Source organism: Jatropha curcas, chromosome 7, assembly GCF_041381405.1.
Source record: "Jatropha curcas cultivar XTBG-Jc1 chromosome 7, XTBG_Jcur_1.0, whole genome shotgun sequence".
Classification (NCBI taxonomy): Eukaryota; Viridiplantae; Streptophyta; class Magnoliopsida; order Malpighiales; family Euphorbiaceae; genus Jatropha; species Jatropha curcas.
In genome coordinates this window covers 21,230,939-21,243,905 of record NC_143157.1, presented here as the reverse complement: position 1 = coordinate 21,243,905, position 12,967 = coordinate 21,230,939, and the positions used below count along the sequence as shown (strand labels likewise).

Genomic DNA, 12,967 nt, shown 5'->3' with positions numbered 1-12,967 from the left:
AAAAAATTAGCAGTATCCACACCTTTCTTTGCTAATATATCAGCAAAAGATTCACCGATCTTAGAATCTGCACAAAACTAATATTTGATAATGATAAGCACGAGAAGTCCAATCTATTAAAAAGAGGCCACCACTTCCAAGGTCTTTTTTCTTTATACTTTGCCCAACACACCGCATTATGAGAATCAGATTCAATGATCAACAGAAACTCCTCTTAATAAGGAGAATGATAATAAATTTCAATGCCTTTACAAATAGCATGAAATTTAGCTTCATTGGATTCCATTAGACCTAAAAATTCAAAAAAATACATTTAACTTAAACCTTTCTCATTTCTGAGCACACCACCTATCCCAGACGGTCCTGGTTTACCGTGAGAAGAATCATCCACAGAATAAAATATTTTTTTTAAAAAAAAATATAAATAAAATTAAATATTAAATAAATAAAAATAATGCAGGTAAATGTGCTTGTAATAATAATAATAATAATAATAATAATAACTAATTTTTTAATAATAATCTCTTTTCCAGATGGTTTAAATCTGGCAGAATTGATGACTCTCCATATTTGTACTATGTATAAATAATTGTAAGAAAGTAATTTAATTGATAAAAGGACGCTCATCAGAACAGTGGCCAAAGGAGTCTTATGAACTTTTACATTTATGTATTTCTTAAAATAATATTTTTGTATATAATAAAGCAATTTTGAAGTTTTCGTTGCTTTTAAAGAGTTGATAATAATTAATAAGAGTAAATTATCACTCACAAAATTACCTAGTGTTGCTCTGAGACTCAATCACAAAAGCTGTGTCACTCTTAAGCCCATACATATATATAATAAAGTAACTAAAACTAATTAAACAACCAGGTCCAAACCCAATTACCCTACAGAACTCAAATTCTAGATTATCCACCTGCAAGCCTTAATCTCTAATTATTACATAATATTAGTGGCGATTCTTACCCAAGGAACTGGTTGTAGTTTAGCCTTCTCCTTCTCTCATGTCTTATCTTTGGGGTTGGGATTCCATTTTTCAGCTCCTTAGTTTAAGATATCCGGCTCATTTCCGGTAATCATTTGATAAAATAACAGGTGCTGAATAAAAGAAATATACTATATCTTTTGCATCTCGGGATTCTCTTTGTAATTCGAAATTTATTGCTTGAATCTTAATTTAGTTTGTTACATATTTTCATTCACACCTCAATTTTATATTTTTAACACTGGAATCTTAAATAAGTATACCAACGACAATAATTATACAAATGAAGAACTGTCATCGAAGCAACATCTGGAGGGAATCCAATTTCACAGCTGTGTTTGGAGTGCATGTGCTGCGGAATCCTGCCCGTGCTGTTCAAGACGAGTTGTTCCACACAATAGTAATACTAATAATAACAATAATAATAACTAATTTATTAAATAATAATCATTTATTGAATTGATGTATTCTTGCCGAAATTACAAAGAAAAAACTACAAAACAAGTGCTATTGTCTTATTTAATTAAGAAATTGAAATTAGGGACGGAATGGAATGGGGATCAATTCAAGGTCTACTTTTCTTTTGACAGCTCCTCCAAAAGCTTCATTCATGTCAAGATTTTCTGCAGTTACTCCTTTAGGAAATTTCCAGTCAAAATGATATAGCAAGTTTGCAAGGAAAATCTCCAGATTAGCCATTCCTAAGGTCATTCCAGGGCATATTCTTTTTCCTGCTCCAAATGGAATCAGTTCAAAATTAAGACCCCTGTAATCAATTGCGCTATCAATAAATCTCTCCGGCTTGAATCTCTCAGCTTCACTCCAAACTTTAGGATCTCTTCCGATTGACCACACGTTAATGAAAACCCGAGTGCCAGGCTCAACGTCATATCCATAAACTTTAGTCTTTTCCCTACAAACCCTTGGAATTACAGCCACTGCAGGATGTAATCTCAATGTTTCTTTAATAATTAACTTTATCCATTTTAATTCGTGAAGTTTTGCTTCCTCAACCTTTCCATTTTCACCAAAGAAATTCCGCAATTCTTCTTGTGCTTTCTTCATTACTTCTGGATTCCTCATCAACTCAGCCATTGCCCATTCTGCAGTTTTTGAGGATGTGTCGCTTCCAGCACCAAACATATCCTGCAATTAGAAAAACAAACATCAGTTGGAGCTTGAAATCACAATCGGAACCGGATTAAACGTTGAAAAAAGGAAGATAAATAGAAATACTAAAGTCTACTAACAATAATTGCTGCTTTGATGGCGACATCAGTTAAAGGAACATCAAGATTTCCGCTCTGTTGAAGATCCAAAAGAACATCAAGAAGATTATCAGCTTCGCTCCTATCCCAATTCTTGGAAGCTGTCGCCTGTCTTTTAGCTCTATGCTCTTGTAAGATATCTTCGAGAATCTCATCTGTATTTTGGTGCAATTTCCAAATTCTTGATCTTTCCCTCTTGGCAGTAGGAAGCCATTGTAGGGAAGGAAAGATATCAACTATACTAACACCTCCTCCTGATACAACTATGTCATCAATAACTTCTAACAACGCCTCTTGGTTTTTGCTTTTATGACCAACAGCATTTCTTGCAACTATAGAATTTGTTAAAGCAAATAAAGCATGAGTAAGATTAACAGGAGTTCCTTTCTTTGTACGCATAAGTTTTACAAAAGATGCAACTTCTTCTTCTCTCACGGGTCGGAACGACTGTACTCGTTTTGTGCTAAGTAATTCCAACGTGCAAAATTTTCTCATTTGCCTCCACTGATCTCCGTACGACCCAAAAACGATGTCATTTCGGTTATAAAGCACTATTTCTCCTGCAAGGACAAGCGGTCGTTCTGCAAAAACGGGATCTTGTATTTTCATTACTTCTTTAGCTGTTTCCGGCGAGGACACGACAAGGAAAGGAACTTGCCCAAGTTGAACACCCATTACAGGTCCGTAAGTTTTGGCCAAGGCTGTTAACCGGCGATGAGGTGTGTCACCGACGAGCTGGATAAGGTTACCTATGAAAGGTAATTTCCATGGTCCAGGCGGAGGTTTAGAGTCATGTTTGTATAATTTCTTGGATACTTTTAGTAAGACGAGAATAAAAAGAAGCAAACTGAAAAGAACTGGAAATGAGAGGATTTGGTGTTCCATAGTCAGAAAACTATTTGGTGGAGAAGATTGGAATTGAGAAAGAGCTAATGGTGAGCGGTTAAACCACAACTACTTATTTTATAAGGGCAGAGACAGCATCACTGCATTAATGTGCAGCCGATCGTTTTTGACTTGCTTACTGTAATTATTATTATTATTATTATTATTATTATTATTATATGCTATAAAAAAAATATATATGACGACAAATGAGAAAATGGCACTATGGCACACCAGCGCATTTTTTCTTTGACTACATAATATACAGTAGTTTGAATTTACCAAAAACAATAATAATGTAGTTTGAGTCGTGCAGGACTGAACACCATTCGGGTGTTACCCAAAACGAAGCAAATCGATTCATTTTGATTTAATTTGGTAAGCTTTTTAAAAAATCAGTTACGATTTGGTCTTTTACATAATTAATTAAATTAATTTTTACGTCCAAATTAGGTAATCTTTAACCGATCAGATTTGTTTTAGAAATGAATCAACTTCACGGTGTTTTCATTTTGATCAAATTAAACTGGACAATTTCGGTTTAAATAATAATTTTATACTCAACAATTATTATTTTTAGGTTTGGGACAATCTAATATCAAATAAGAAAAATAATTCACATGCGTACAAAGATGAGATGCATTGATGTTATAAATTATTTTTTAAAGATATGTATGTTTGTCCAGCTTACAACAGACTAATTTGACTGATAGATATGACAACCAAAGGAAACAAATAATTTGAAGTGAACATGTATAAAACTAGCAGAATATATCTTACCATAACTAGTTCGACATCCACGTGTTTATATTTAAATATTTTAAACATTTTAATTTTTTACTATAATATTTTATTGCTTATTTTCAGACGGGAGTTTTTGATATGAAATTGGAGTTGTGGTTTGTTTATGGTGGAAGTTAAAAAGTTTTTGGACCATACGTGATTATCCCTAAGTTGAGACATAATTAGTGAAAATAAGCCCTTTTTTTTCGTACATCCTCCATTCTGTTTATGCAAAGAAAATTTTCTTTTTTAGCGTTCTATTTATATAGAGAAAATTACTTAAAACAGTAATTTTGGGACTAATACATAAGTAAAAAGTCTAATATGCCCTTATTCTGAGTTTTAATTTAAAAATTGACTTTAATAGAATTTCAAGAAAGTGAAACATTATTGTGGTTGGACAATTATTGTTACAAAATAAACTGAACCAAGCATTAAAAAAATGAGAATTTCTTAGAATCATGGGCACATTAAATTTGACCAAATTGCTAACATAATCTAAATTATATCCACAATTTTTACCTATGCCTAATAACTAAGTGTGCATATACAGTGAGATTTACATACAATTCTAATAAATCCCAAATGCAAGGGAAATTTTTCGTTAAATGACAGTGCTTAAATCAAAATTATTGTCTCCATTTATATTCACTCAGGTTAACTTTACCTTATATATAACTTAAAATATTACAGATACATAGAATAGTTAGTCTACACTTATAGCAAAGATATGTGGATCTTTTTACATTCCAAACTTTCTATCAAATCTCACCCCAATTTTTCAATCCAAATTCCAAATTGAAATTTTATTAGGCAGTTGCAATAGTGGAGCCCACGTTTGTATTTTGTTGGAAGTCTAAGTAAATTAAACTCCTCATTTAAATAATACATCCTATCTCTTATCATTTATCACTCTTTTATTTAAATTTGGAGATTACTTAAATGTCTTTTCAAGAGTAAGTTATGAAAAAAAACTACAAAAGACTATCTCCTTAATATGAGAAATTTTAACTTTCTTTATATAAATATAAAGGAGAAATAATAATCTACATTCGTTATATCGGCCAACCCATGCACACCAAATCAATCAAAACAATTTTTTGAATCAAGCAAGGGTATTTTTATTTTTGTCATACATTGAAAATAATAAAACAATAATAATTCTTTAAAAACTCTTTTTTCAATTTGCATAATGTATTGGCCAATACGAAGAATATAGGCAAATCTTATCCGGTATACTAATAAATTATAAATGCTTGCGAGTATTCATGTTCTTGTTTTTTTTTTTAAGGATATTTTTTTGGACACGAAGGAGGGGCGATGATAGGTTTATTTTTTTAGTATTTTTAATATAATTTTTATCACGATTTTTATATTTTTTATACTTTGATTAATTTTTATTTAGATTTATTTATATTTTTAATAAAGTTTCCTTGATTCATGATAAACTTGATTTGAAGGGTTTTTAGCAAGAAAATAGCTAAAATTTGCATAAAAAAAGGTTGAAGCTGAAAAATGGAGATAAAAGCTCAAAATGGCCAAGTCAGTAAAGTACACGGTCTGGCCTTATCAAACATCACGGTTGAAAGAAAGTTGAAAATTCAAAGTGGGTTGAATTTAATTATTTAGCCAATGTAGAATTAAAACATGAACATGTCTTGTGCATGGAGCTGCATGGAAATAATAGAAGACCTACCTTGTCTGAGTTTCAACCTTATTTAGTCAAAGAAGACTCATAATTTGGAAGAAATACTGACAGTGCTTTCGCAAGTATACGAAATCGCTACAAGTAATATATGATGAGTAGAATATCGTTCCCACGAGAATTGTATACCAAGTACCAAAATTATATTATTCTATTATTATTTAAACGATAAATGAGAGAATTGATTCAAGAATGTAAATTCAATCAGTAAAATAAGCAAAAGTCAAGCAAGCAAAATTTGATTAAAAAAATCAAGGATTTAAAACTACTAGGGATTTTGATTTCACTTAATTCTCTCCAATTTATTTTATTAGTTCATTAATCAATTTTAATTGTTAAGCAGGGGAAACAACTCTAAAATCATTAACAAGCTCCTCCGATGTATTGCTAGCTATTTTAATTCCATTTAACTACCTTTCTTCCAATAGCACAATCAAACTTGAATTAAATCATTAAGTTTTGTAGTTGTTTATGAATTCATAAATTAAAGTTGTTAATTCATGAAAACCCCCCATGAGTCAAACCATATAGCTTCCGCATCAAGTTGTTATTCTCATGTGATTCATTAACTTTTTCATATTAAAAATCCTTCTTCAGATAGTGATTAATAAAATAAATCAATCCAGGGGATAACCTCTGCCTGCAAGCATTAAGTTTATCAATGAATCATAACTTAAACAAAGAAAAACAAATCTAATATTATAAATTGGAAAAGAAGTTAAGCTACATCAAATCTCTAGTATGAGAATTTAGTTAGACATAGTACTTAAATAAAACTCAATAATGCTTAATAGATATTCTATAATCAATAAGAACAATGAAAAAAATAAACAAGATTAAGAGTTTAGAAATAAGAACTAGTTAACAATTGGCTTTGGATGGCTTCCTTGAACCTTTGCACAACTCTTGAATACTTGAACTTTTGAAGAAATAAAACTATGTACAAGACTAAGAGAATGAGATTGAATGGAGTAGAATGATATAGAATGGGATGATCTGGGATATGAAATCTTCTTCCCTTTATATAGACTCCTTGGAAGGAAAATTCCACATAGTTTAGGGAATAAAGTCCAATTTTGTTAGGAATTAAAGTTCTCAATCAAGCCTTAAATTTCTCTCAATCATGACTTTCCCATGTGCATAGCTTAAGGATTGATTTGCATGTGAAGAAAGTATCCAAAGTGATCTCATGAAAATGGTGGGAATAGGTTGGCAATCTTGACTCAATTCAGGCTCCTTATGTTTGGCACGGGCGTGCTAGGAAGCACGGTCTGGGCGTGCCAGGCTCTGGAAGTCTGGAGGACTCAGCACGGGCTGTGCTATCTAGCACGCTTGAAGAGGATCTTTTGGCATGGCCGTGCGCCATAGCACTGTCAGGGCGTGTTAGGCTCTGGAAGTCCTAGTGCATTTGCAGCACGGGCGTGCGCCCTAGCACAGTCAGGGCATGCTAGGCTCTGGAAGTCTGGGGCATATGCAGCATGGGTGTGTGGCTAGGCACGGCTTGGGCGTGCCAGAGTCTGACTCTTTGCTTATTTTTCCTTGGTTCTTAGCACGGGTGTGCTGATTAGCACGGGCTGGGCGTGCTAAAATAATTTGCTTCATTTGTCCTTTTCTTGTGCAAAAACCCTATAAATTTTCTCAAGATCAAGTGAGTTGTGTTTCAAGGAAGCTTTTAAATAAAAACATAACAAAATTAAATAAAAACTAATTTAAATAAATTAAAAATACTAAAAATCTTAATAAAAATTATATTGAAAATACTATAGAAATAACACTATCAAATACAACACAAAATCAATTTCCTACTCAAATAATATTTCTTCCTCATTAAGCCAGCTAGTTTCTTACTCAGATTCAAAGACTCCTTACGAGGTCTATATAAAGAGAGATTATTACAACAATCGACATATATATATATATATATATTTGGTGGACATCTTGGATCTTAGATCTTTGTTCAATTCTTCTCTTAGTTTTCTTTATTTTAGGACTTTGAGCATTCAAGTTTGTGTAAAGAATCAAAGAAGTTGTCCACGCTATTCGTTTTACTAGTTTTTATCTCTAAACTCTTAATCTTGTTTCTAATTTTTATTATTCATCTTGTCTATGGAAATATTTTTAAGTTTAATTGAGTTTTACTTAATTACTATGTTGAACTAAATGCTTATATTAGGGATTTTGATGTAGTTTAATTTTTATTTCAATTTATAATGTTAGATTTGTTTTTCCTTGTTTAAAGTATAATTTACTATTGAAATTAATTCTTTCAGGCAGAATTTCTCTCCTAGATTGATTTATTTCATTGATCACTATCGAGAGAAGGGTTTTTAATATGAAAAATGTAATAAGTTATATGATAATAGTAACTTCATACGGAAGGTATATGGTTTGACTCATGAGGGAGTTTCATAAGTTAACGACCTTAGGTTATGAAACTTAATGATTTAATTCATGTTTGATTGCGCAATTAGAAAATAGATAATTAGACCGGATTAAAATAGCTAATAATACGTCGGGAGAGCTTACTAGCGATTTTATGGTTGTTTTTCCTACTTGAACAATTAAAATTGATTATCAAACTAATGAAATAGATTAGATAGAATTAAGTTAAGTCAAAATCCCTAGGAGCTTTTAATCGTTGATTTCTTTTCATCAAATATTTTTGTTTGATTTCTTTTTATTCTCTTTTAATTCCTTTAATTTAAATTCTTAGAATAATTCTCCTTATTGTCATTTAAATAATAATAGGTTAACACAATTTTGGTACTTGGTATACAATTCTCGTGGCAACGATACTCTACTAATTTTTTATTACTTGCTGCGATTTCATACACTTGCGAATTTGCTTGTCAGGAGACCTCAGAGAACAACTGCAAAAACTACGAAGCTCTAACTATATGTGGGCAAGCCATGCCCAGAGAATCGTTGCAAAAGAATTCATTCACAACTGGAGGAAACACAACCATATTTGCCAACTTATTTTCAACTTGATTTGTTTCCATATAACAATGTGAAAAAATTGAATCTGTCAATCACAATTTAGAAAAGCACGTAACTGGAGTAAAACATTACAAAAATAGAGATTATGAGTAGAAGAAGAAAGAACCATATTCTTTGCTGACTTGGAATCCATTTTGACAGTAAGGCACGTGATACCGATTTCCCAAGCAAGATACAAGCCATGAAGTAAGGCATGAATCTCAATGGAGATAGAGGAACAGAAGCCCAACCACACACAGTAGCCAACAACCCATTGACCATGGCAATTGTGAAAAACGTTACCACCACCACTACTCCGTAGATTACCTTTACTAGCCCCATCTGTATTTAATTTAGTTCATCCCATATCAGGAGGGGACCATGCAACATAAATCATACGTGTTCCACTTAAAGAATAATGTACAACATCACCATTCCAAGTTGCATTATTAGAGACCAACTAAATGTGAAGCATAACAAGTTTCACATCTAGAGAAGGAGAGCTTGATTAGAAAATAACTTCATTTCTGTTAAGATACCATTAGCCAAGTTAACAAGTAGATATAATCTTGGCTCAAATCCATGCTGTTAATATTTTACTATTTCTGCAATTTGTTATACTCCTTGATCTTTGTTATTAGATTTTCTTTGATTTGATTAGGTTTGTAATTCCTAATTTGTAGCTGATTCATCTCTTGTAAATGGCTATTTAAAAGCCACGGTCTTCAATTACAAATATAAAAGAAACACTTCCATAATTCTGATTCCTCTTACTTTCAGTTTATACATGGTATCAAAGCAAAACCATGGCTGAATTAACAAACCAATTTTCTTCTCATCATACTAATGCCCAGCACTCCTTTTTTGTCAAACTAAAATCATCAAACTATCTAGCCTGGAAAACTCAATTCCAACCCCTCCTCAACTATCACAATCTTAATCATCTCATTGATGGCTCCCTCCCACCCCCAAAAACAATTAAATCCCCACCTAATCCAGCTATTGATATTCCAAATCCGGAATAAGTGACTTGGTTCAAACAAGACCAGCTTCTACACTCTTGGCTTTACTCCTCTCTCCCTGAAGAAGTCTTTCCATATATTGTTGGGCTAAATTCCTCTTAAGGATTCTGGCAAGCTTTAGCTCAATCTTTCGGTTCTGTCTCTTAAAATCAACAACTTCAAATTCACATTGAACTTCAAGAGCTCAAGAAAATGATCTATCAATCTTTGCTTATCTCCAACGTGCAAAGGCACTCAAAGACGAATTATATGTTGCTAGCCAACCCCTCTCTACAGCTGAATTCAATGCCATTATTTACAAAAATATTGGTTTCAAATATCACAACATCATTACTGCCTTGAACCGTCGCTCCGACCTTGTTCCTTTTCATAAGCTTCATGGACAACTTGTTGCTCATGAATAACTTCTTAAAAGTTTTCATGAACTACCTCAAGCAAATATGGCATCTCGACATTTCAATAATAATTCACTTCCTCCGCTGCTCCCATCACCAAATTCAAACCCCAATTGGCAACGAAATTTCAATTCTAAACCCAAAGGCCCTTGTCAAATATGTGGATTATGAAACCATACTATAGAAAAATGTCATCACCGCTACAAAAGACAAAATCAAAATGCAAATCAACACCAAATCACTCAACAACCGATGGCAAATTATTCATAAAATTGCCCACCACCACCTGCATCCTATCCACCACCACCTTTCCCTTACCATGTTCAATCACTATCCACCCCAATCACCAGTAGTAAACTACTCATCAGCAACGGCTTGCATGTATCTCTATTGGCAAGCCTAATTATTTGTCTTCTGAACCTTAGACCTATAATCAAGCCCAAAATCATCATCAATGGAGACAAGTAATCGAATGTGAAATTAATGCTCTTTTACAGAATAAGACATGGCAGTTGGTTCCTCGCCCTCCAAACACAAATATTGTGGTTAATAAGTGGCTCTTCCGTATTAAACGGAGAGCTAATGGGGAGATTGAGCGTTACAAAGCTCGGTTGGTTGCGAAAGGATTTTCTCAGCAACCTGGGATTGATTACAATGAGACATTTAGTCCGATAGTAAAAGCAACTACAATTCGCACAATTTTGTCTCTAGCTACTGTGTCTCAATAGTAAATTAAACAACTTGATCTATCCAATGCCTTCTTACATGGACACCTTGAAGAAAACATTTTTAGGGCTCAACCGCTCGGATTTGTTGATTCAGTTCATCCGGATTATGTATGTAAATTGCAAAAGTCTTTGTATGGGCTTCGACAAGCACCAAGAGCTTGGTTTTATCGGTTGAGCACTTTTCTGTTACAACTTGGCTTTCAAGCTTCCAAAGCAGACTCATCCTTGTTCATCTATAAACAGGGTAATATTCAGTGCTTCATTTTGATTTATGTCGATGATAATTTGATCACGTGTTCGGACCCTAGTAAGTTGGAGGCTTTCTTACAAGCCTTAAAATTAACCTTTCCAGTCCGTGATCTTGGTACATTGAATTTCTTCTTGGGAGTTGAGGTAATTTCACAGTCTTCTGGAATCTTGTTGTCACAACAAAAATACATTACTAACCTTCTGCAGCAGTCAATATGAGTGACAGCAAACTCACTTTGACTCATATGGCATCTACTACACCTTTATCAAAAAATGGAGGTGAACTAATGGTTGATGGCGGAAAATTTCGACAGCTTGTTGGTTCACTGCAATATGTCACTCTAACCAGGCCCAACATCTCATTCACTGTCAACAAGCTGGCACAATTCATGCATCAGCCGACACAAGAACATTGGGCTACTGCTAAACCAGTGTTGCGCTATCTCAAGGGTATTGCCTCTATGGGTCTTTTCTTTTCCAAGTCATCCTCAATTTCACTGCAGTGCTTTACAGACAGCGATTGGGCCGGCTGTCCCGATGACTGGAAATCCACTTTTGGGTATGCGATTTACTTGGTTGCTAATTCAATCTCTTGGTCCTTGAAGAAGCAGCCCACAGTTGCACGATCCTCAACCGAGAGTGAATACCGCTCCATTACTCATGCTACTTCTGAAATCATGTGGCTCTTGTCCTTATTATCTAAACTTAGGTATCATGTTTCTCCAGCAACACTGTGGTGCGACAACATTGGTGCCATCTTGACTTCTAATCCAATTTTTCATGCTCGAACAAAGCACATTGAATTAGATTTCCACTTTGCCCGAGATCAGGTTCAACGTAAACAGATTCAAGTCAAGTTCATATCTGGTCATGATCAAATTGCAGACATTATGACAAAACCTTTGAGTTCTCGTTTGTTCTTACAACATCGTGACAAGCTTTGACTTATGTGTTCACCGTCTTCAGCTTGAGGGGGGTTGTTAAGATACCATTAGCCAAGTCAACAAGTAGATATAATCTTGGCTCAAATTCATGCTGTTAATATTTTACTGTTTCTGTAATTTGTTATACTCTTTGATCTTTGTTATTTACTTTGATTTTCTTTGATTTGATTAGGTTTGTAATTCTTAATTTGTAGCTAATTCATCTCCCGTAAATGGCTATTTAAAAGTCACGGTCTTCAATTGCAAATATAAAAGAAACACTTCCATAATTCTGATTCCTCTAATTTTCAGTTTATACAATTTCGACATCGCCAAATCCACCAACAAACAAAACTCAAAATTTGCTAGGAAGAGGAGTTGGGAAAAGATGAACTAGAAGAAGAATTTCTATTAGAGAACCATTTAGACATAAAACAACTAAAGAGGGTAACAAGGGAAGGAGAGTCCCAGATAACTTCCCAAAGCTCGCACGGAAAAAAGCAATCTCGCAACAAATGTTCAATAGATTCTACAGCCGCACCACATAGAGAACAACCTAAGAGTTTCTTGCAAACTCCCTCCTAATTTGTTCTTGATTGGTGAGAATCTGATGTTGCAAAGTAAGATACGCTGGGGCATTTCCAGCTTCCAGACAGTTTTCCAAGCAGCAAAATACACGGTAGAGTCAGGTTGCGTAACAAGGATATAGGTCGATTTAATAATAAAAGACTCAGTAGATGTTCCCTGTCATGCTAACCTGTCCATAGCATGCACATCATCAATGAGAGAAATAGATTCAAGGAGGGCATACTGCTCCTCAGGAAGTAAGGGTGATATCAAACCCCAATTCCACCCATCCGAAATAATTATCTTCTTTAATGAAAGCATCTATAATTATGGCTAAGAAGAAATATTAATTTTTTTTCTCTGGTATATATGTTGTTGATTAATTACAATTTAGAAATGAAGATTAACATGTTTTGACAATTTAAAGATTAATTAAAATAAATTAAAGGAGGTTGTTTAAATTGATAAAATTTAA

At 33.6% G+C, this 12,967-nt stretch overlaps 1 protein-coding gene across 1 annotated transcript; it reads right to left on the bottom strand.

The window, feature by feature from the left end:
• Window positions 1-1,525: 1,525 nt before the first annotated feature.
• CYP726A20 (premnaspirodiene oxygenase-like) lies at window positions 1,526-3,141 on the bottom strand. Its single transcript, NM_001308746.1, has 2 exons — window positions 2,239-3,141; window positions 1,526-2,134 (listed from the first exon to the last, which is right to left on the bottom strand). The coding sequence occupies exons 1-2, from the start codon at window positions 3,139-3,141 to the stop codon at window positions 1,526-1,528; spliced, it is 1,512 nt and encodes a 503-aa protein (NP_001295675.1).
• Between the last annotated feature and the right edge of the window lie 9,826 nt (window positions 3,142-12,967).